This window comes from Punica granatum, chromosome 2, assembly GCF_007655135.1.
Source record: "Punica granatum isolate Tunisia-2019 chromosome 2, ASM765513v2, whole genome shotgun sequence".
Taxonomy (NCBI): domain Eukaryota; kingdom Viridiplantae; phylum Streptophyta; class Magnoliopsida; order Myrtales; family Lythraceae; genus Punica; species Punica granatum.
In genome coordinates, this window is record NC_045128.1 from 14,484,857 (window position 1) to 14,508,973 (window position 24,117).

General features: G+C 38.8%; 3 protein-coding genes across 3 annotated transcripts; 2 read left to right on the forward strand and 1 right to left on the reverse strand.

The window, feature by feature from the left end:
• Nucleotides 1-1,048: 1,048 nt before the first annotated feature.
• On the forward strand, nt 1,049-3,801 carry LOC116197273 (formin-like protein 14). Its single transcript, XM_031527361.1, has one exon. The coding sequence runs from the start codon at nt 1,201-1,203 to the stop codon at nt 2,923-2,925; it is 1,725 nt and encodes a 574-aa protein (XP_031383221.1). The 5' UTR covers nt 1,049-1,200; the 3' UTR covers nt 2,926-3,801.
• A 2,745-nt stretch (nt 3,802-6,546) lies between these two features.
• LOC116195676 (WD repeat-containing protein VIP3) lies at nt 6,547-8,904 on the forward strand. Its single transcript, XM_031524973.1, has 2 exons — nt 6,547-6,976; nt 8,041-8,904. Exons 1-2 carry the CDS (start codon nt 6,638-6,640, stop codon nt 8,662-8,664), a joined length of 963 nt encoding a protein of 320 aa, XP_031380833.1. The 5' UTR covers nt 6,547-6,637; the 3' UTR covers nt 8,665-8,904.
• An 826-nt stretch (nt 8,905-9,730) lies between these two features.
• LOC116195675 (threonine synthase 1, chloroplastic) lies at nt 9,731-11,607 on the reverse strand. Its single transcript, XM_031524972.1, has one exon. It carries the CDS (start codon nt 11,478-11,480, stop codon nt 9,927-9,929), a length of 1,554 nt encoding a protein of 517 aa, XP_031380832.1. The 5' UTR covers nt 11,481-11,607; the 3' UTR covers nt 9,731-9,926.
• Nucleotides 11,608-24,117: the final 12,510 nt, after the last annotated feature.

The following is a 24,117-nucleotide window of genomic DNA, read 5'->3' on the forward strand; positions in this document are numbered from 1 at the left end:
AATTGTTAATTAGTAATAGATTAATTGAAATCGACCATGGCAACTATTTGTAGTTCTTAATCTCGATGCCATAGCAATGACCTTATCAATCTTGATAATATCATATCTGGATAAAAGGCTATGATCATTTCCTTTGCTTTCGTGTTCCATATCCCAACCTCGGTCCGAATTAATCTCTCATGCAAAAGCGAAATCGGATGCACGAGAGAAATGCATAATCTATTAACATTTGAGCAATGATACTACTTTTGTAATGCGGGAGTCATAATAGTTCTCGTAGGGAAAATGCAACTTTATTAGTATTTTATTTTATTATTTATTGCCAACTTTTTTATTTTATTTTTGTTCACCTTACTTTTGCTTTCTATATGGACCACTTTTTCGGGGCTTGACCCCCACAAGCAGTCTCGTACGTAGAATTAACTCATTTCAAAAGTACGTATTTAATGAAAAAGAATATATAGTGCAGTGATGCACATCATAATTTATTTATTAGAAATCGCAGGTTCGATATTTAGTGAGATTATTTGTATTTATTTATTAATTATATATAAATTTTTTTCATTGTACTAGATCTTGAACCTCATTTATAATCGAAAAAAAAAATACGTACTTGGACCGCCATAATCTACCATAATTTCCCTTTCGCTGAATTACTTCAAATTTACTTCTGATAGGAATAGTACTTAACCCAAAAGGGAAAAAAATTTATTTCAATTCGTTTGTTTTTATACTTTTTATTTTTTAAAATGTTTTACCGCTCGTATCAAAATGAGATTGCAATGAGAGAGATTCGATGACTGAATTATCAACTAGAACTAGGCTCGAGTAACCAAGATGATACGCACCTACGTTGAGGCATGCAATTGAGTCAAATACCCCAAGTACCGGACTTACCTATTCATTCCATGAACAATTATCAAATCATGAAGTGTGATGTAATTGACATATATTATAAATCGTCTAATGGACAAACTTCATCTATTAGTTCAGGGATCAGAAACAAAAAAATCAAAATTGGTAATATTTGAAGAAACCATAAAAAGCTGTGATTTTGAAGAAAATAAATAATCAATATTAATAATTATTACCCTTTTGAAGAGGAGGAATAGAATCCTCACCACCCTCAGACAACCTCCGACTCTACTCTCTCATCTCCCCCCAACCTCAGACTCATTTCGAAGCTCAAAACACGAAGCCATGGACAGCCTCAGAGCCTCACCGCCCTTCTGGCCGCAGCCGCCCATCTCCGCCCCTCGCCGGCGGCCCTCCTCTCCCCTTCTAACGCCGCCGATACTCATCATCCTCCTCCCTCTCCTCGCCCTTATCCTCTTATTCTTCCTAATCCCACCATTCATCTCGGCCTCCTCCCAAATCCTCTCGCCCACCAAGGTGAAGGTGAAGAAGAGCTGGGACTCTCTCAACATGCTCCTCGTCCTCTTCGCGATACTCTGCGGGATTTTCGCCCGTAAAAATGCCGACGACGACAACAACAACAATAACGCGACGAAAGTGCCGAGCGGCGTCGAAACAGCTCGTGAATTGGAAAACGAAAGGTGGTACGAGCCAGGCGACACGAAGATTTATGACGCTGTTGCGATCGGAGCGAACCGGCTGCGTAGGAACAGTAGCTCTTACCCGGACCTGCGGCAAGAGCACCCGCCGGAAAATGCATCGGTTTCCAGCGATGAACCTTTCCGGTTCTTTGACGATTTCGAGATAGACAAGTACCGGGCGCCAGAGTTTCGGCCCGCGCCTCTCCGACGATGGCGGAGCGCCATTGACGAGTCTGACATTAAGGAGATTCCGGTCGATACTTTTGTTACCCGTTCCGTGACGCCTCCAGCATCTCCTGCCCCACCACCGGCACCAAAGTCGCCGGCTGCGCCACCTCCACCGCCCCTTGCTCCTCTGGCTTCTCACCGGAAGCAGAGGCGGACGTATGAGGCTGTTGGAACTCCACAACAACCACCACCGACTGCTCCTCCGCCGCCGCCACCCCCGCCGCCGCGACCTCCTCCATCGCCGGCGCCGTCGTTTGTTAAACAGGAGCGCAGGAAGAGTAACACGACTAAGGAGATAAAGATGGTTATCGCCTCCGTACTGCGTAACCAGAAGAAGAGGAGGAAGAACCAGAAGAGCCGGACGATACTCGAACACGCCGATCAGGGCCCGCCGGAAGCCCCTCAGTCCTTCACTAGACCGCCGCCATCTCCTCCACCACCGCCCCCGCCTCCTCCTCCGCCGTCGTTCTTCCACAGCCTGTTCCGCAAAAACAGCCAGAGCAAGAGGATCCATTCGGTTTCTCAACCGCCGCCCCCGCCGCCTCCTCCACCTCCACGACCTTCATCAACGGCGGCGCGGCAGTCGAAGCGGAAGAAGCAGACCTCCGCTCCTCCGCCGCCGCCAGCGGCGCCAGTTCCGCGGCCGGAACGTTCTCAAAGGAGAGACGTCGGACAGGCCGGCAAGCCGCCGTTGCCGACGAAGGCGAGGATCAACGCGGAGCGGGAGGAGAGCTTAAACTTAAACAGCGGGAGGAGCCAGTCCCTGCCGATACCGATACCGATACCGATACCGCCGCCGCCGCCTCCGCCGTTCAAGCTGCCGGAGCTGAGGTTCGTGGCTCGCGGAGATTTTGTCCGCATACGGAGCAGCCACAGCTCCCGATGCAGCTCGCCGGAGCTAGAGGACGCCGACGATCTCTCAACAACGGTGACGAACGATGATGCATCGGAGTCCGTCGATGGAACGGACGGTGGAGATGGAGGAGGTGGGGCCCGTGTGTTCTGCCCCAGCCCGGACGTGAACATCAAGGCCGACAGTTTCATTGCAAGGCTTAGGGATGGGTGGAGGCTTGAGAAGATCAATTCCATGAGAGAGAAGGAAAAGGTGGGCCCCAGCCCAAGCCCAATCGGCCCAGGTTAAAAGTTTGAAAATGTAAAATAAGTAAAAAAAAAAAGTCTCATTTTCCCTCCAAAAAATTCACCCCCCCCCCCCCTAAATTTATTGGTTGATTTGGTTTGATTCATACATACACCACACAAAAAAGGAAAAACTTGATCAACTCGACACATGTATAAACTAAAGTGACCACACCCGCACACTAAACAAAATTCTTGGAAGTCTCATCAAACCTGCGAGTTTGATCGATTTTTGTTTTTTACTTCAAACACCCTTCTTTGTATACACGATGATGCGATTGAGGATTATCCGAGTCAGTCACCCTATTTGGTATGTAGTAGCTCTAAGCTATTTTTGAGGCGAAAAGAAGTGTTTTGAAGTTAGCATCTTATGGGATCTCATCTCATGGATTGCATTGTGGATTGTTGTAGTTTGATAAAATGCAGATGTGGTCTCGGTGATTTACATGGGATGTCTCACTGCCTGTATGGCACGTAAATATAGTGAATGGTTGGAACTCTGGGTGTCTTTTTGGTTCAACTCTCAGAGCCGTGCCAGTTCAAATGGTTTGATTTGGCGGATTGTTAGACTGGTGAAGTGTTAGTAGCAAAGTGGGTATAGGAGTATGAATACGATGCCGAAATTTTTATGGCATTGGAGGCTCCAACTGTAGTTTTTTGTTCCCCGACTAGAGCCTGACCTACTGGAGTTTCACGGTGTGAGTTGTATTTCTTGGCTTGAATTGTTTGATGAAGATATGCAAAATGTCATGACTTAGGTTGTACTATACATATATGGGGGTCTAGTTGTGATTTTTATTGCCAACCTATGGCCCCATTTTGTATTTTGTAAGACATGTGGGTTTGGTTTGCAAATAATTATATAGTTCTATGCTTCTCATTGCTTCGTTGTTCTTTTTACTCCATTGGAGTCCCCACTTAACTTTTCCAGTTTTTGAATTATGACTTGTGCTCTCATTAAAGTTCTGCAATTGAATGTGATGTGAGCAAGAAAAGATATATATTTACACGTACATACATATATATATATATATATATGAAGATGAAAGCCGGCAATTCAAAATTGAAAGCGTGCATTCATTGGGACAGCTATAGGCTGTCCCATTTGACATCCTTATCATACCTCATCATATTTGTTGCTCAAGCAATGAATGTGATAGAGGTGCAGAATGTTAAGAGATCCAACTCTATCGATCAAGGATTGATAGTTGTATGCCCGATATTATGCAATCACTCTGTGAGGTTTTACTTTTTATTACGGGCTCCTCCATTTTTCTTTAGAAACTAGTTTTCAATCCCTTGTATTGCATGGGTTTATTTCAATAATTATTATTCACAATTTATGAAAATGAATTTATTTGTTATGAACAATAAGAATTTTCAATAGTTCATTTCTAATTTTCAACAAAAAATTACTAATATTTTTTAATGTAAATTGATTTTTAAACGGTTTAGTGTTGATTTTACAACTATCTAGACGTGCTTGCACAGGCTAAAATTGTTACGATAATCAATAAAATTAGTGTTATATATTCTTGCCTTATAACCTCTATAAAATATTATTTGTGTTTATTTTACATACACATAGCATTTTATGCATGCATACGTACTACCTTAAGGTATTGATTGATTCTAGTTCTCAACCCACTATAAGAGCAGTAAGATATATCAATTCTCCCTAGTTCAAATATCCTTCGATGAATATATATTTTTCATTCATATATAAAAATAACAATGAATAATATACTAAACTCCATGTATTATATTAAATCTTCTTTAAAAAGTAGAGATTTCATCAGCTATCCATACAAAAAGCTTGATCTATACTTAATATCGAATCGTCTTCCTCTAATCTATAATGTTATCTACTCAGTTTAAGAAAATCAGCGGCCTTATGAATCCAAGACCACACCTTTGTAATTTCTGTTGAAGGTAGTTGATGAAGAACTTTTATGCTCAAATTTTCCATCATGTCAAAGACCGTAGAGGAAAAAAAAAGTTGGTTTCTTTCTGCACAACTATACATTAAGCCCTTAATAATAAAATTCAAACTATTATAAATGATATTATAAATATATGGCTTATCATTTTTCATGGATTTAAGTCTTTTCGGCTTTTTAAATTAAGGAGGCAACATGATAACCCACTAAGTGTCACGTGTTTATTGGTGATGACTTGAAAGATTTTGCAATTAGAGACATGCTTTGTCTTATGTGGCATATCTTGGGACGCCGTTCCGATTTTTATTATTTTATATAGATAGATTCTCTTATTTAATGTTCATTACATATTTAATTGACTGTATATTATTCAAAATCTAATTTCTTAAATTTTTCAAATTTAGGTTTCCTAATTGTATTTTGTGACTTGATCATTTAAATTACTTAATTGAAATATTTTGATAATTTTTTTATTAAAAATGACTTCTAGTAACTTATATATTAATTTTGATGATTTGCATACTCCCCGGTTTGTGATAAAAAGTTTATTATCTCTTCCTCTTGTTTTTCATTGAATGGAAGTCCATATATATCTTCTCGTACTATTAAAAGCTACTTACATTTTTTAAGATAATAATTGAGCATTATAAATTTTTAGTATGATTAAATAATAAAAAAATTGAGAAAATTTAGAGAGCTGATAGTTCTCAAATAGAGCTTCCACGATTCCGCGCTTCAGCTTTTAGATATAATATATTGATGTTCAAGAGACTCAGTCCGCTGGTAGAAGTTGCATGCAAATCCAAGTTGGCTTGCAACCTTAACTGTCGATTGAACTTCATACAAGGTTGACCGGGCCCCTGGGACCTTGGTCATGCCATTTCGTGATCATATTGAGGGCGAACCAGTCCTAGGTATCGATTCGGACTTTTAGATGATTGAAAGTACGTAATAAGAACGAGGCCAACTGATAGTGGTAGTGGTATCACCGGTTGGGCTGTTATATATGTTTGAACGATTTAATTTTGAAATGCTTGTCTAATCTTCTGTGAAATTGTTTCATATCAATGAAGCGCTGGAACGGAATTAGGGAGACTGTGATTCCGTTACCCCAAGGCTCACCTCTAATCATCATCAGCTCAGAGCAATCAAATGAAATGGACCATCCTCTACCTCTAGTCCTCTAACAAGGCCAATGGTCAAGAATAGTCAATTGTCGGGAACAACAAGGTGAGAACGCAAAGCCACGATCTCCCATCGCCCTATCTCCTCTCTTCATGCAGTGTACGTCGACTGTGAAGCGTTAAAATGTTGTTAAAGTTTCATGAGAACGATTCGAAAAAGCGATTATCAGGTACTCTCAGCGCATCATATCAGTCGGTATCGTTCTATTCTACATAAAGATAATCCACGACATATCACTGAAGTGTTAGTGGTTAGGAGAGTCGTGAAGTAATGGAAACATAAAAGAACAAGCAAAAGAAGAGATCTTGTTGAATCAAAACAAGAAACCCTGTTGTTTTCCATTCAAAAGTCATGCTTTCGATTGTCGGTTGTGAAGTCTCATGCGGGTGGGAGAGGGGGTTGGGCCCAAATTCCACAGGCCCAGGCCCAGGAAGAGGCCCAACACCAAGTCAACGAGTCTTCAAAAGTAAAACCCCTTCAAAATCCCCTCCAAAAGCAGTTGGACAGCCACCATCGCCATCTCCAGCAAGCAAAGTGAAGTGAAAGAAATCCTAATTTTCAGGGGTTTCCGTACAGAGCAATTTCCTCCCGATGAAGCTCGCGGGGCTGAAGTCGGTCGAGGGCGCGCACGACGAGTCGGCGTGGGCGGCGGCATGGGTGCCTGAGACCGACACCCGACCTTCCCTCCTCCTCACAGGCTCCCTGGACGAGACCGTGCGGCTGTGGCGGCCCGACGATCTGGAGCTCGAGCGGACCAGCACCGGCCACTGCCTCGGCGTCGTCTGGGTGGCTGCTCACCCCTCTGGTGTCATCGCCGCCTCCTCCTCCCTCGACAGCTTCGTTAGGGTTTTCGATGTGGACACCAACGCCACTATCGCCACCCTCGAGGCTCCTCCCTCCGAGGTCTGGAAGCTGCAGTTTAACCCCAAGGTACGCAATGCTGATGCCGCTTTCTTCTTAGCTGAGAATTGACAGAAATTGAGGGCATTCATAGCTTGATTATTTTGGGCATTTGCTTTTTTGGTCTCTGCTTCTATTTTGGGTGAGTGAGCATTTCTGTTGTTTTCTGTTCCTTTTCAATGCAAAACCCATTTCCTGCTTCTTGTCGGCTCCTGAAACACTTCTGGTCTCTTGGGTTGATAGATTAAATCGGTGAGCATTACAGATTTCTCATTGTCCGTCTTATGCTCGAATAATCGCTCTGTGCTGCATTGGAAGCTTATATTTGATTAGGACCCTGCGCCATTCATACTTCACTGCAGTAGTTCTTGTGTTGTAGTATTTTTGGATTTTATTATCTTAAAAGTTCAGCTTCTGTCACATGTGTTGCTTCCGTTGCTCCACTTGCGGTCGCGTGGACCATCTCTAATGTGGGTAGTAAGCCCATCTTTAGCTGTGCTAAACATCTGTAACAGCAAGTGGAACAACAAAACAAAGAAAAATGTTCAATAACAATGAAACAGCCGGAACATCTATCAGTAGCATAGCTAGACAAAGAACATCTGTAACAGCTAAATCAAAAAGGTTGCTATTATGCACTAGTAGGGTTATACCATACCATAATAGAAAGAAAAATGATGAATCATGACTGTCTCTGTGAAGTATATCCAATACGGCTTGCTAGAAAACGTTCAAGTTTCGAGTTCTAATGCTTTCTTTTGTTCTATTCCCTCGCGTGTTTCTTCGAGTTTCCTGAATATTGTATAGGCTGTGGCTCACAGATTATTTTGCTCCTGTGATGTAAGAATCTAGAGGCCTGCTCTGTCCCTTCAATATCTTCTATCTATCCAGCCGGGAGAAAAATTCTAGATAAATTTGAAGTTACAATTTGCGCCTTAAACATTTGAGCTGATAACGGTTGTCTTATGCTTCTGAAATTTCTGGTGCTGAGGAACACTTGCTATTCCATCTTGTGAGATAGTTCAAGTCTAACTCACTTGTTATATCTGGCATTATTCATTTTCACCTGAATATCAAACATGAATTTCTTTCAGGGTACCACTCTAGCAGTAGCGGGCGGTGGTAGTGCTTCAGTCAATCTCTGGGACACTTCCACGTGGCAGTTGATCGCAACCCTCCAAATCCCTCGTCCTGAAGGACCCAAGCACTCTGACAAGAGCGGCAACAAAAAGTTTGTTCTATCACTGGCATGGAGCCCTGACGGGAAGAGACTCGCATGCGGCTCAATGGATGGCACGATCTCCATCTTCGATGTGGCACGTGCCAAGTTTCTCCACCATCTTGAGGGTCACTTCATGCCCGTCCGATCCCTCGCATACTCCCCAATTGAGCCCAGACTCCTCTTTTCAGGCTCAGATGATGCTCACATCCACATGTATGACGTTGAGGGGAAAACACTGGCCGGTGCAATGTCAGGCCATGCAAGCTGGGTACTGAGCGTCGATGTGGCCCCTGACGGAGCAGCTGTAGCCTCAGGCTCAAGTGACCGGACAGTGAGGCTCTGGGACCTGGGCATGAGGGCAGCAGTCCAGACCATGAGCAGTCACACAGATCAGGTCTGGGCGGTTGCTTTTCGGCCCTCAGGTGGATCCTCGCGAGGCGGCAGGCTCGCAAGTGTGTCCGATGATAAGAGCATATCATTGTATGATTACTCGTGATGTGAAGACCGGAGTCTGTTCTGGTGGAGGGGGTGATTGGGGTTGACTTTTGGCCAGTGGTATTTGACATGTTTGTGATATTCAGTTTCTTCGGTTAATATCAACTAAAATTGACTTGTAACTGTAGAATAATGTATATTTCTCTGGAGGTTGAGCTAAAAATTTTTGGCTGATGCTGTTCGAATCACTCACTTCAATGTACTGATTGGTTTTCCGGGTAACTAGTAGTTGCTCTACTTAGTTCATGAGATGGATGAATATGATCATTCAATAGAGTAAAAGTTGTCGAAAAATTTCATGAATTACGATCTACCTTTTTCCCTGTCGGCATCCAAAATGCAGAGTCTGGAGCTTGTAGCGCAAGATCAGATGTTCGTTGTGTGAAACCAAGTTTTCGTGTCGATCCCGAAGCCTGACCTGAGGTGCAGCTTTTTAGCATCTCATATGCTTCATTCATCCAGGGGAAGGTAGCCTAACGATGAATTACAGTTACTGTCTGCCGACATATTTCAAATGATCTCCATTGGACAGAATAACAGAAATAACTGTCAACCCAACATAAAGACTTTCCAGAGCTGACAAGCAAATCCCACCCCAGGCTGCAAGATGCAGGCTTGTGGGAAATTTGCCCAAAATGGAAGGACAGTATTTGCCTTTAATGTTCAGTGAAGAGCAGAAGAAATCCGCCCTCCCGATGAGCTTGAACGGTGAGTCGGACTGGAAAAGTTGTGGTCCTGTTCTTGGGGTTGGTCTCAGTGATAGATGAGGTGCAATGGCTCCACACCTACACTTAATTGTGGGGGACCATTCTTATCTTTTCGGAATAAGGCATCTCCTAACTACATTCCCCCCAAGCCCAAAGAGCCAGGTCCCGAGTATGCGAAGGAAATCGCTCTCCGAAAGAGAATTTCACTATCAACAGCTCTCCCACTCCCATCGAGATCAATATTGGCCCTGTAAAGTATCAGAATAAAGAGCTTAAAACAGTACGCAAGCGAGGGGCAGCAAACAAGAAGCTTAAGGAGCTGGACAGTAGGATCCTGCTGAGCTGAACTTCGACCAAGCCTCAAATAAGTAATTAATGACATTACCTGATTCTGCAAATACTCAAATGCTCATATCAAGGTGCGATTTTTTGTTCAGTCTCATTTAGAACCTGCAGTGAAAATTTAGAACACTCCGGTGCGATAATTTTTACAACCAAGAAGAAGAAAATCGTAATTATGGGAGTGGCAAAGCTAAAGAAATGTACAACAGATATCCTAATACTTGGGAGCACTATTCAAATGTCTCTTCAACACGTCCATCACCGACCCAAAGTCCGCCTTCACACTCACTGGAGGGTTCGCGAGCCGGCACGCCATGTCCTTGATATCCTTCGAGTGATAATCGATCTTTGATTGAGTGAACTTCAGGCCGTGTGCTGTGCTAACCACCACAGTCCGATCAGTGGGCCGGATGACTCCCCTGTTCCTGAGTTTAATCAGGGCAGCTAGAGCTACCCCAGTATGAGGGCATATGAACATCCCGGTTGAGTCAGCCTGTGCCATTGCATCCATTAATTCCTCCTCGGTTGCTTCTTCCACTATCCCGTCCGAGTTCTTCAGGGCATAGACTGCCCGGTCGATTGAGACTGGGTCCCCAATCTGGATCGCCGAGGCAAAAGTCGTCATTGCCTTCACGGGCTTAAAGTCCTTCCACCCTGACTTGTAATAGAGGTACAGTGGGTTTGCATTCGCCGCCTGGGCAGAGACAAGCCTCGGCATCCGATCCACTAGGCCTAGTTCCTTGCACATATGGAAACCTTTGTAGAAAGCGTAGATATTCCCGAGGTTGCCCCCCGGGACAATGACCCAGTCGGGGACTTCCCAGTCGAATTGCTGAAGGATCTCGACCGCGGCAGTCTTCTGCCCCTCGAGCCGGAGACTGTTCAGAGAATTGGCCAGATAGATTGGCAATTCAGAGGTGACCTCTCGGATCAACTTCATGCAGCCATCGAAGTCGGTGTCAATGCTCAGCACGAACGCCCCGTTCGCAATGGGTTGAACAAGCTGGGCCATCGAGATCTTATCCGCAGGCAGGAAGACGATTGAAGGGATCCCAGCAGCGGCGCAGTATGCCGAGAGGGCCGCCGACGTGTCCCCGGTGGAAGCGCAGCCCACACCGACCACGGGACAGTTCAGCTTTCGGAGGCGGTTCACCTGAGAAACCAATACAGTCATTCCCAAATCCTTGAAGCTTCCCGTGTGAGAGATTCCACAGTGCTTCACCCACAAGTCATTCATCCCTAGGAACTGCTTGCCGAACCGCTCGGCCCAGAAGAGATTGGAGTTGCCCTCGAAGGCAGAGACGATGTCGTCGGAGTCAATCTCCGGGAGGACCCACTCCTTCTTGCTCCAGACGCCGGAGCCGTAAGGCCAAGTCGTGCGGCCCACGCGCGAGTCGAAGAGTTCCCGCCAATACGCGCCGGGGAACGACTTAAGGGCCTCCATGTCGTGCTGCACGTCGAGGAGGCCGCCGGAGCGGGACCGGTAAACTATCTCGTCGAGGGAATACGACTCTGCTGAGTCCAAGCCCGACCCGAACGGGACGTACTTGGCAGAGAAAGACTGCGGGGGCCCGCGCAGCCGCCTTGCCTCGTCCCGGATGGTCTTGGGAAGCGGTGCTGGTGCCTCTACAAGCGGGGATGGATCATAGGTGGAAGAGGTGCAGGATATGACGGCGGGCCGCCTTGGAACGGACCTGGGGTTCGGGCTTAGAGCGGCGGAAGAGGAGGAGAACGAGAGGGTATAGTGGGGGAAAGAGGAGGCGGCCATCTGCGGCGGCTTACGGCAGGTGGGAATATCATGTACGGTGGCGCTGTGGGAGTCGGGGGAGGGGGCCGGCCTTTTGAAGGGAGCGGTGGAGTGGGGCTGAGACGGTGGAGGGAATAATGGTGGCCACTGTTTACACGTGCGGTAGTATTGCGGGTTAAGGCATGTGTTGCACGTGCTTAGTTTGTCGGACTATTAAATCTGGACTTAAATAAGTGTGGCAGTTCTGGAAGAGGGCGCGGTGAATTCGCGCCAGCCTTTATTAATAAGATCGAAAAGACTTTAAATTTGATATTTATTATGGCGAATAAAATTTTTATTTTATTATATTAGGAATAAAGTCCTTTCGTCATAATTGAAATATATATATATATATATATATATGTATATATATATATATAAATGCGTGGCAATTTGTAAATAGTTTTTTGTAATAATACTCCGAAAAAAAATTACAGTACATCTTAGAAGTATGGGAGAAAATACATATTTGTGTGTGCATATACATATAAGAGTGTGACCCGACTTATGCGTCAAATGAAATATAAATAATAAAGTTGAACCCGCAAAATATTTGAACCCGTAAATAGATATTGAATATATTTCGAAGACATATATTATATTTAAATCAATATATTAATTTTGCATAAATATAAAGTTGAACTTGCTCTAAGCGTTACATACTAAATGTGCCTATAATTCATATGAAATTTTATGAAACTTAATTTTAAATAGGAAAATAATATAAATAAACTTAAAATTGAAATAAAGGAGATAGAGGTGGAATGGACATTGAAGAGAGGAAAAGAGAGGAGAGAAAAAATATAAAAGAAATAAGTGGTTGAGTGAGACATAAAAAGTTAAAATTATAATATCGCCATTAAATTTAATGGTTATTAGTTTTTGAAAGAATTGGACTAACGATAACTTTGGAAATATAAAGTTATCTCACACTTTTTCTTCTCTAATTTATAATATAAATAGACTAGACTTTGAACACGCTTTACGCGCGACTGTTGTAAATTTTTTGTCAAAACTTTAAAGAATATTTTAATTATTCTTCAGTATTATTTGAAAATATGACCAATTTCTTTTCATTGAGATTAAAATAGATCTTTTTATTAATGACAATAATAACTAATGATATTGATAGCAGAAATTTTACCCAATAAATTAATAATAATAGAAATCCCAAAATGGTGGGTAGGAGAGAAAAACGAGAGCAAAGCAGTGAACCGCAATTGCAAAGGAAAGACAGAGAAGAGAAAAAGGGAGACAGAAAATAGAGGGAGGAGTGGAGAAGTTGGTAACTAGAAAAGATCTTAATTTACAATTTTGCTTGTAATTTTAATGGCTCTTAATTTTTTATATATATAATTTTACGACGGGCCTTATTTGAGAATAAATGTTAGAGGAAAACTTTTCTTCTCATTTTTTATAGTAATATAGATAATAAAAAGAGAAAATAGGAATAAATATCTATTGAATGGAGAAAATTAATGTAAGAGAGGTTTGCTCTTTAGTAGGCTTACTTGGTTTGATCTTGAATTAGTTGACCCCAATTGGACTTTTCCATTATAAAACAGGCTCATAGATCTATTACATTAAAATAAAAATATAATAAAGCTAATATTGGACTACGGGTAGTTCCACAACGAGTATTGAAAATGAAATCTTTTGGTTAGCAGGCAAAAAGTGTGTGCCAATCGAGCTTTCGAGTATCAGATGGTGCAAATCAAAAAGTAAAAAAAAAATCCTTGAAATAAGGACGTTAAGTAGTGTAGGGATGCGTCTTGTATTATTTATTCATATTGTGACTAAACAAATTCATGTCATAAAACCCTAAATCCAAATACAATACAATTAATGGTACATGTCAGAATTCTCAAATACGGACACAGCCCATTTAATTGTGGATTGGCACCAAAAATATACGTCTAACCTCTTAATTAAGCCCGTCTAAAAATGTACATATTCAAACATGCACGATGTGACATGTTAACATTAAATAAATAATAAACATATCTACACGCGATTAAATTGATAAAAACCTGATAAAGCTATCTTTTTAGGTTACAAGCGGAGTAGAGAGAGAATATGTAAGGAGTGACTGCGTAAAGTCTGCCATTTAGGAATATGGATTGTTGAGAATAAGAGGATTTTTGTATATATGATTTCTCATATAATTGAGTAATATCGGTTAAATAGGTTCATGAACACGCTAAATCACATTTAATCATATGGGCTTGATCATGTTTAAATAAATTAACTGAGCCGAACTCATTTAAACACAACATTTGCTTAATTTTGTATTGTATACGTGTCTTGTTATCGTACTGTGTCATAAAAAAATTGCCTGCAATAGTAAATAGCATTAGATTTAAGTCCAACATGTAGAAATTCCATCTCGACTCAAGATCGACTTAAGTTCGACTTGTCATTCCATTAGATTTGAGTTTCCTGAATTAATTATCATAATTTTACAGAAGGGGTTTAATATTGTGAGATTCTGAACTATCCTCATTAATTTCGTTTTCCATGTCCGTATATCTCCTTTTCTTTATTTCTTGCTAGCTTCATTGACTCCCTCTTAACAAAGAAACTTACAAATTTATGAATCTCAGTAGGATGTCATTTAACTTTTCCCAAGCTTAATCCATTATCCATTCTAAGCTCTAAAATCATTTTAATAAACAGATACTGACATTTTAAATAACTATTCACCCAATGTTTTTATACAACAATTTCCAAATTAATAAACTTTTGATTCATCTAAGAAAACCATTAAACTTCTGGTCTAAGCCTCCAAAAGAAAAATTAAGTAGTTTAAAGTCGTGTTGACTCGAGTAAGGAGGAGGTTTGTCACGTGATTCTTGGGATCTTACAATTTGGAGATCATTATTAGGACAAGACATAGTTGTGCATAAAAATTATGTACATAACTATCACGTGGTATTATATATATGTCTACATTTTTTTATGAAAAATATATATATATATATATGCTTATTGAATATATAAAAATAAACATATTAAAATTGCTCAGATTGGATCCCACGGATCTTGCTTTGGGATACAAATTGGAGTAGGTATTTGGATTTAAACTTACGACGCCTAATCTATTTGTATGCTTTTCAGGATGGATCTCTAAAGTTCATCCATTAGAACGACTTTAGCAAAAGCAAATAAGTGAATATTAATCTTTAGCAAAAGCAAACACACATATATATATATATATAAGAGGACCGTTGGTTTATTATAATAAAATATAAATTTTAATAACTAATAATGAGATAACAATAGTCCCACCACGAGTATCTAATCTGGAACCTATTAGTTATCGGGCGAAAGTGTGCACTACTATGCTTAGTACACTCTAGTTTTACATCTTTTTTATGTGATTACAAGGGATGGTTGACTCGGAGCTTATCTCCATTAATTTCTTGACGAAGCTTGATCAAGAGAAGCCCAATTCATATCGTCCCAAGCCCAAGAAAATTAAACTGAAGAATATGATCCAAGTTCAATCTAAATGCCAGTCCAAGCCCGTGAAGCCACTGACCCCAGACGCATCTGAGTGAGAAGCATTAAAAGTGGATAAACAGCTGCATTGGGAGAAGAACGAATAAGTAGTCTTTGACTCAATTAAGCCTTAGTGATTTTCTAGGAGCAAATAGTATCTACGGGGCGTTTGATTTCAAAGTTAAAATAATTTTGATTTTGATTGTGAAAAAAGACAAATGAGATGGTATTATAAATTTGACTTGGGAAACGTGTATTTTTGTTTTGTAGTGAGTAGTAGAGTTAAAATCAAAATCACGATTCTAAAATCAAATCCAAATTTCAAACGGGCCTAATAGTTTCCCTTAATTTTTATTTTCAAGTCTCAATGGTAATTGGGACCAATAGGTGGCGTTTATGGGGGATTTTGACTTGCAAATTGTCTTTTTTTACAAGTTGTAATCTCTTTTTATAAAAGGGTTGTATGGGATTCGAATTTGATAATAATAAACAACTTATATTCTTGAGTCATTTTTTTATTACTCTTTCGAGTGTTTATCCTCTCCGAGCCTAGGCGTGTTTTAGGTGGGCAAATCGATCCTAACCTGCTGCATCAGGTAGTATCAGAGCGAGAGATTTGCTTGAGACTGACCAATAGTGGACAAGTTGGGTCACAATCTTCCTAACGCCGAAGAGCGGGATGAAACCACACGGCAAGCTTTGGACCAAAGAGTTGGGCGAATGAAGCAGGTCTTGATGAGATTATACTTCTACTCGAGGCCCCTCAGCTTGCGTGGTAACCGGAGCAAGGCGGAGGCAGAGCGAGCTGGAGAATGCAACTCAATGACGATTCAGATGATGGGGAAGGTATCATCTTCAAGGGGGTGCCTTTGCACGGAATCTGACGTCAGTGGCAAGACAACAATGATTTTAAGCTCAAAGTCGACATTCCGGTGTTCAATGGGAGTCTCAACATCGAGGACTTCCTTGGCTAGCTTTCGGAGGTTGATTGGCTCTTCGAATATACTGAAGTTTGAAAGGAGAAGCTACTGAAACTTGGGACCTATAGTCTCAAAGGCAGCGCGTCAGCTTGGTGGGATCGCTTGCAAGAAAACCGAGCCCTTGAAGGTCACCAACCTGTATGAACTTGGGGACGGATGAAGCAGTTGTTGAAAGCTCGTTTCCTTCCCCTAGATTACGAGCAACACCTCTTTATGCAGTATTAGAGATGTATCCAAGGGAATCGGATTGTTCATGATTACATGACCGAGTTTCTTGGTCTTGTTAACAGAATTCTCTTAGCGAGACAGAGGGGCAGCAGGCTGCGCGATATTTGGAGGGCTTGAAACCGACTATCCACGGTTGATGAGGCGAGGAGCTTGGCTTTAAAGGGCGAGTTAATAATGCAATACCAGAAGGACCATGAGGAATCGTCACGAGGAGACAAGGGGAAAGTAGTTCAGCGGGCTATTGCGAATAAGCCGAAAAAGGGGGAAGTTGACAAGTTGGATGGCAAGAGGGGCGTGGCTGCAACCGAAAGCAACAAGGCTCCGAGCACTTCCACCAATAGATGGAGATGAAGTGCTTCAAGTGCAACCAAATGGGACATCGATCTAGCGATTGCCCCGAAGAAAAAATGTGGCAGTTATCGAGGAAGAGGAGCTCGAGGAGGTAGTGTGCGATCCAGGCGAAGACAAGGAAGATGTGGATTTAGGAAGTGGAGATTGATGGAGCCTATGTCCTTTGTCTTCGAAGCAAGGGGAGCAATCATAGCAAAATCGGCTTTTTCGCACTCGGTGTCTAATCGAGTCCCAACTGTTTATTGTGATAATCGATGGTGGGAGTCAGGAGAATATCATTGGCAAGGCTGTGGTCGACAAGCTGAACCTACCGGTGGAGAAACACCCAGACCCATATTCGATCAGATGGATCAAAGCAGTCGGCGAGGTTTGGGTGACGGAAAGATAAAAAAAAGTGTCATTTTCTATCAGGCGCTACAAAGATGAGATGTATTGTAATGCGGTCGACATGGAGGCTTGCCACGTGTTACTTGGGAGACCATGGCAATTCGACAACGGCACTACACACTCAGGGAGGGACAACACATAAGCTCGTCAAGGATGGAGTGCTGTACAAGCTGTTGCCTATGTCAAAGTCGCTGAATGACAAGGCAGTATTGAAGGAGGAAAGTAAGATGCTGCTGATTGAGTCAAGCTCTGCTCGGCTGATGGATGCTGAGATGAAGTCGATGGGAGAGGTGCATATTCGGGTTGTGAAGGAGCTGCCGGAGGAGCATAAGGAGGAGATACCCAATGAGGAGAAGCCCATCCTTGCCAAGTTCAAGGAGGTCACACCTAAGGAGCTTCCTGATGATTTGCCGCCCATGCGTGACATTCAGCGTCGAATTGATCTGATTCCTAGAAAGCCATTATATCCGGAGTTCCCAATATCGAGGTCAAGCTTCTCGCAGGTGGGGGAGAATGACGCGGAACTTATCTTGATTAATTTCTGGGCAAATCTTGGTCAAGAGAAGCCCAAGCTATATCGGCCCGAGCCCAAGAAAATTAAATCGAAGAATATTTAAATCTAAATGTCAGCCCAAGCCCGTGAAGCCACCTGACCCGAGACGCATCAGAGTAGGAAGCGTTAAAGAGGGTGGATAGACAGCTGCATTGGGAGAAGAAGGAATAAATGGTCTTTGACTCAATTAATTAAGCCTTAGTGATTTTCTAGCAGCAAATATGTATACAGAAATTGTCCTTATTATTGTTTTCAAGTCTCAATTGTATTTGGGATTAGTAGGTAGCATTTTATGGGAGATTTTGACTTGCAAGTTGTCTTGTTTTATAAGTTGTTAGCTCTTCTATAAGAGGGTTGTATGGGTTTCAAATTTGATGATAATAAATAACTTATATTCTCAAGTCATTTTCTAATTACTCTTTCGAGTGTTTATCCTTTGCCAGCCCAAGCGTGTTCCAGGCGCACAAATTGATCCTAATGCACTGCGTCAATGGCTATTTACCCTGTATTTTTAAGATAGAGATAAAATTAAAAAGGTTTCACTAATCATGATCCACAATGTGCAACCTAACAAGTATATACATATGAAGCTATCAAAAGGTACATTTCTATAACCTACAGAAATCACTTTATGTTGTTTATTCAAGGTAAAAACTTAAATTAGTTATTATTAAAAATGGTAATTAGCTTGTTTGGATGGGAGAGAAAGGGAGGGAAAAGGAGGGGAGGGGATAGGAAATACTATATAATTTTAAAAAAATTCATACAACTTTCTCTCCCCTTCCTTTTCCTTTTCATCTATTTCCCTCAATCCAAACAAAAGGTAAGTGCATACATCGGAAATGTCTAAAGTGATTGTACCATACAATAGAAGTAAATTACTTAGGTGTCTCGTAAATTAAAAAAAAAGTAATACACTTAGTTTAAAGTAGATTCCGTGAAATCCAAGGCAAGTTATATAAATTCCAAAGTTATTTGCATAAATTTTAAAGAGTTTTACTTAACTTTTTAGTAAAATATATACCTTTTACTTAAATTTTTGGTAATTTACATGATTGTATGGTGCAAGCATTTTGATTGATTGCACCGTAGAATCCCATGTACACATCAAGTGAAAGGACAAAAAGAGACTTAAATGTATACCAAATGTTATGGAGAAAATTCATAATTGAAATAGTTTTACTTTTTAGTGAGTCGATTGTTCAAACTGAATTAGTTGAAGTTCATTGAGATTTCCAGATACCAGAGTGCAAAAAAAAACTTAATTATATATCAATGTGGGTAGATGGTTCAATGATTGTTCTCCTAAAACAAGGTTTGAAGTTGGTTTTAAGTTTTGTGAATGAAGAAGATCTATTATTAAGAAGTTCTATCCTTTAGTATGCCAATCTAGCTCGAGCATTGATTGGTCAGGACCCATTGGACTTTTAAATACTAGGTGGTGTATACTGAAAATAAGTACTTTTATCACAGGTATTTAATTTCGGCTCCTCAATATCGTGCAATAAGAGGTCTTAATTTGGGTAACAATATTTTGTTACATCAATAGTTTCACAAGTTTAAGGCCTCTTAGCAATGGACTCTTCGTATTCTTGCATTTAGTTTTTAGATCCAAAATTAATTTAAAATAATTTAAGAAAGTGGGAGGTGCGTTTAAGTTTGTTAGTATTGTAGTAGTAGAGACTTGTTAATCGTGTCCATTATCTTTTGTTCGAAACTATCTATTGATCTTTTCTCATATTTATTATTCTTTTCCTTTTTTATATTTTTTTGAGATTCTTTTTTCGTTTTTGCCTTTTATTTGTTTCGAGTTAGATTCATCTTTTCTTCCATATTCTTACCATTTATTATCAATACATTCTCTTTTTTTTTTCATTTTTACATATGCCATCATTACGGATAGAACTATCAAATTGAATACTATCGTCAGATAATTTACTAAACCTTAGACAACTTAGGACATATAGAGTTGTATAGAAGTACGTAAATGCTTATACTCTTATTAAATGAAGCATACCTTATATTCTTTTCTTTTAAGTATAGTTTTTAATTTAAGTATTAATAGCATTTTCTCATATATAAGGAGTTACTTGAACTTTGTATATCTAAATCGATAAATGACTCCATATACAATTTTCTTCATCATTTTTTATGGTAAAGTTCCTATGATATAACAAAATTGAACTCAAGTTATTTTATTAGAGAATCACGTGATATTATAAGGACTTATATTATTTTATTTTTCCAAAAAGTTTTAGAGAATATTATCATAATTGTTTCCTACCTTGAACAATTTTATCCTTTTAGTAATTGGTTATTTATTCGATCGACACCATTTTAATCATCACCACCTACACCTTAATACTAATACTTTTATTCTCATATATTTTCTCTACAAAATTGCTTTAACAGTTTTTTTTTAAATAAAACATCTTCAACTCTATAACATATTATTCTTTATTTATAGGGTAAATTGCACCGGTGGTCCAAAATGTTTTACAAATGTTTCATGATGGTCCAAAAAGTTTTTTCGCTACATGATGGTACAAAATGTTTCAAAATTGTTTCATGATGGTACAAACCGTCAACTCGAGTTGACGTCGTTAATATTTTATTGACGTGGCGCGTCCTATGTGTCACTTTTGTTACGTGGAACCAATCATAGTGCGCCATGTCATTTAAGACAAAATAAAAATTTAAAAAGTCCAAAAAAATACAAAAAATAATTTAAAAAATACAAAAAAAAGAGTAAATTTTTTGAAAAAAGAGTAAAAATTTTGAAAAAAAAAAAAAATATTTTTAAAATTTTGAAAATTTTAAAATTATTTTAAAAAATTTAAATTTTTTTAAAAAATATAAAAAAATACAAAAAAGAGCAAAAATTTAGAAAAAAAAATAAAAAATTATTTTAAAATTTTAAAAATTTTAAAATTATTTTTAAAAATTTTATTTTTTAAAAATTTTTTAAATTTTTTTTTTAAAAAAATTTTTAAATTTTATAAAAATTTAAATTTAAAATTAAAATGATTTAAAATTTAATATTTAAATTTACCCTTTTAAAAATAAAAAAATTATTTAAAAATTATTTAAAAATAATTTTAAAAATTTCAAAATTTTAAAATAATTTTTAAATTTTTTTCTAAATTTTTACTCTTTTTTTGTATTTTTTATATATTTTTAAAAAAATTAAAAAAATTTAAAATTATTAAAATAATTTTAAAATTTTCAAAATTTTAAAATATTTTTTTTTCAAAAATTTTACTCTTTTTTTTGTATTTTTTTAATTATTTTTGGAATTTTTAAAATTTTATTTTGTCTTAAATGACGTGGCGCACTATAATTGGTTTCACGTAACAAAAGTGGCACATAAGACGCACCACGTCAGCAAAATGTTAACAGCGTCAGCTCGAGTTGACGGTTTGTACCATCATGAAACAACTTTGAAACATTTTGTACCATCATGTAACGAAAAAAACTTTTTGGACCATCATGTAACATTTGTAAAACATTTTGGACCACCAGTGCAATTTACCCTTATTTATAATATGATAGCACTAAGTCAACACTATCTTAAATAGGGAAAATAACCCCATAGAGCACATTTTTTACCATATTTTCACTTCTTAGCTCATTTTTAAAAATTGTCACAATCTAATACGAATCACCATTTTATTCCCGGATCTAGCACACTATTAAACTCCGTCTAAAAACCGTTAGATCTAACGATGTGCTAGATGCGGGAATAAAATGATGATTTATGCTAGATCGTGACAACTTTTAAAAACGTGCTAAGAAGTGAAAATACAGCAAGAACGGTGCTATATGAGCCTATTTTTCCTTTTTTATTTGACGATTCACCGCCCAGAAAAATCTAAAAATTAGTGTGGAGCATTATAATAATATCAGGAACATTGGATAAAAATTTCATGTATTTTTTAGATCGGACGGTTCACAAAAACTATCAAAATTAGAATACCAAAAAAAGGTAAAATTTTTTTATTTGAAGATTCACTACTCAGAAAAATTTGAAAATCTGTGTGGAGCTTTATAATAATATCAGGAACATGGGGTAAAAATTTCATCTTGTTTTGAGATCGGGTAATTCACAAAAACTATCAAAATCATAACACCGAGAAGATAGGAAAATATATTTAATCTAAAGCTTCACCTTCCAAAAAAATATGAAAATATGGGAAGGGCTTTATAATAATGTTAGGAACATGGGGAAAAAGTTTCATCTCATTTTGAGGTCGAGCGATTCACAAAAACTATCAAAATCAGAGCACCGAAAAGAAGGATAATTATTTTTTATCTAAAGATTCACGGCCAAAAAAAATTGAAATTTTGTGTGGAGTTTTATAATAATATTAGAAACGTGAGGTAAAAGTTTTACCTCGTTTTGAGATAAGACGATTCACAAAAGCTATCTAAATCACAACACCAAAAAAGGAGATAAATATTTTTTATCTGAAGATTTACCACCTAGAAAAATCTAAAAATTTGTGTGGAGTTTTGTAATAACATCAGGAACATGGGGTAAAAGTTTCACCTTGTTTTGAGATAGTATGGTTCACAAAAACTATCAAAATCAGAGCACCGAAAAGATGGGTATATATGTTTTTTTGAGAAAATAACTCTATGTAGCACAGTTTTTACATTTTTTTTACTTTCTAGCACATTTTTAAAAGTTGTCACGATCTAGCACGAATCACCATTTTATTCTCGGATCTAGCACACCGTTAGACTTTAACAGTTTTTAGACGGAGTCTAACGGTGTGCTAGATCCGGGAATAAAATGGTGATTCGTGCTAGATCGTGACAACTTTTAAAAACGTGATAGGAAGTGAAAATAAAGTAAAAATTGTGCTATATGGGGCTATTAAAGGGGTATTTACCTAAAATGGCCCATGGTCTGCCCGTTTTGTCAAATATATCCTATGTTTTTTTTTTGTCAAATCTATCCCATGGTTTACTTTTTGCATCAAATCTATCCTAGCGTTATCTTTTCCGTCGACATTTAACGACCGTGCTAACGTGGCGCCTACGTGGCAAGTGTGGCCCACTATTTGCTCCACGTGCCACATCAGCACGGCCGTTAGATGTCGACGGAAAAGATAACGCCGGGATAAATTTGATGCAAAAAGTAAACCATGTGATAGATTTGACCAAAAAAAAGTATAGGATATATTTGACAAAACAGACAAACCATGGGTCATTTTAGGTAAAAACCCCGGCTATTAAATATTTAACTTTTTTTCAATTATTAGTTACTTACATTTAGCATATGTTTTTACTGAAAAGATTGCCATATAATATATATAATATTAAAATTAAACTTTCATGAAAAAAATATTTTAGAAATTTTATTATATATTTACATCCTTTGCCAAAATCAATTTTTCTTAAAATAAAAAGTTACAAGATTTACAACCATATAAGATAACGACAAAAAAGTAGGTATTGTCTTGTCGAATGGGGGGCTCTTGCACTATAAATATACATTCGAGCCTAACCTTTAACCCTAGAAAATCAAATATTTTATGGTGATTGAAAAAGAAAACAACTATAGTTGTTGATAATATTTCTAGTATTAGATGTTACTTGATGAAATTTGTATAGAATAACAATCCCATACTCATACTTTTTATTGTTATGTTTTCGCCCATAGATATTGCCGATGAGGCTTGATTGCACCTAAGAATGAGTCAATCCTAGTTTACATTATTTTCAAACTGAACCAAGGTTCAGTGTAACCCAAAAACAAAAGAAAAATCAATTTTGTAATTTTCAAAATAAAAAAATGACAAAATTTCAACTATTTAAAACAATTGGATTTTGATTTCTCCTTTTTGAGTCGATTTCTCTCCTATCATTCCACCCCCTATGCCTTTGCTCCCCTACACGAGCCTCCTATGTCCGATGTCGGTGCCTCCCATCTTTGTGTTAGCTGCATGTGGTTTAAGATGAAGAAACTAATGTGATTTAAGTTGATTATGTGTGGATTTACAGTACAAGATGTTGTTGTCGATGGAGCACTTCGGTATCCTCGAAGAAAGCTTTGATGAACCTGAAGAGCTGCCATCTGGAGGAGTATGAACAAGATTGTCAAAGGGAGGCCAAGACAACTAAAAGAAGTTCACCATGGGGGAATTCATGAGATTACAAGGCCATCTCCTCAAATATCGTCTAGGTCGACTAGCTCCCATTGGAAAGGTGGACCCTTTATTCGGACAAAAGACATTCCTTGATGTTCAGGGTAAAGTGCTTGGGTCTCGGATGGCACTTCCCGACGCTTTGACGATGTAGAGATTACGGGGGTGTTTATCCCTCTCCCTTATTTGTTTTCTTTCATACATTCTTTAGAATTGTACGTCATTTAACATTATCTGCCATGAAGGCAAATGAACACTCTATAGTATTACTTTTGTCGATTTTCCACATGTTGGTCTTGACCCCCTTTCCTCAAACCATATTCCATGGTGCCAAACTTTTTCATAGATTTTATATGAATTCATGATAAAAGAAATGTGAGAAGTAACTCATCATTCATCAAAATTGAAAAAATAAAATGTTGAATAGAGATTAAGAGGAAGCCATCCGATTTCACGCATACATTGTC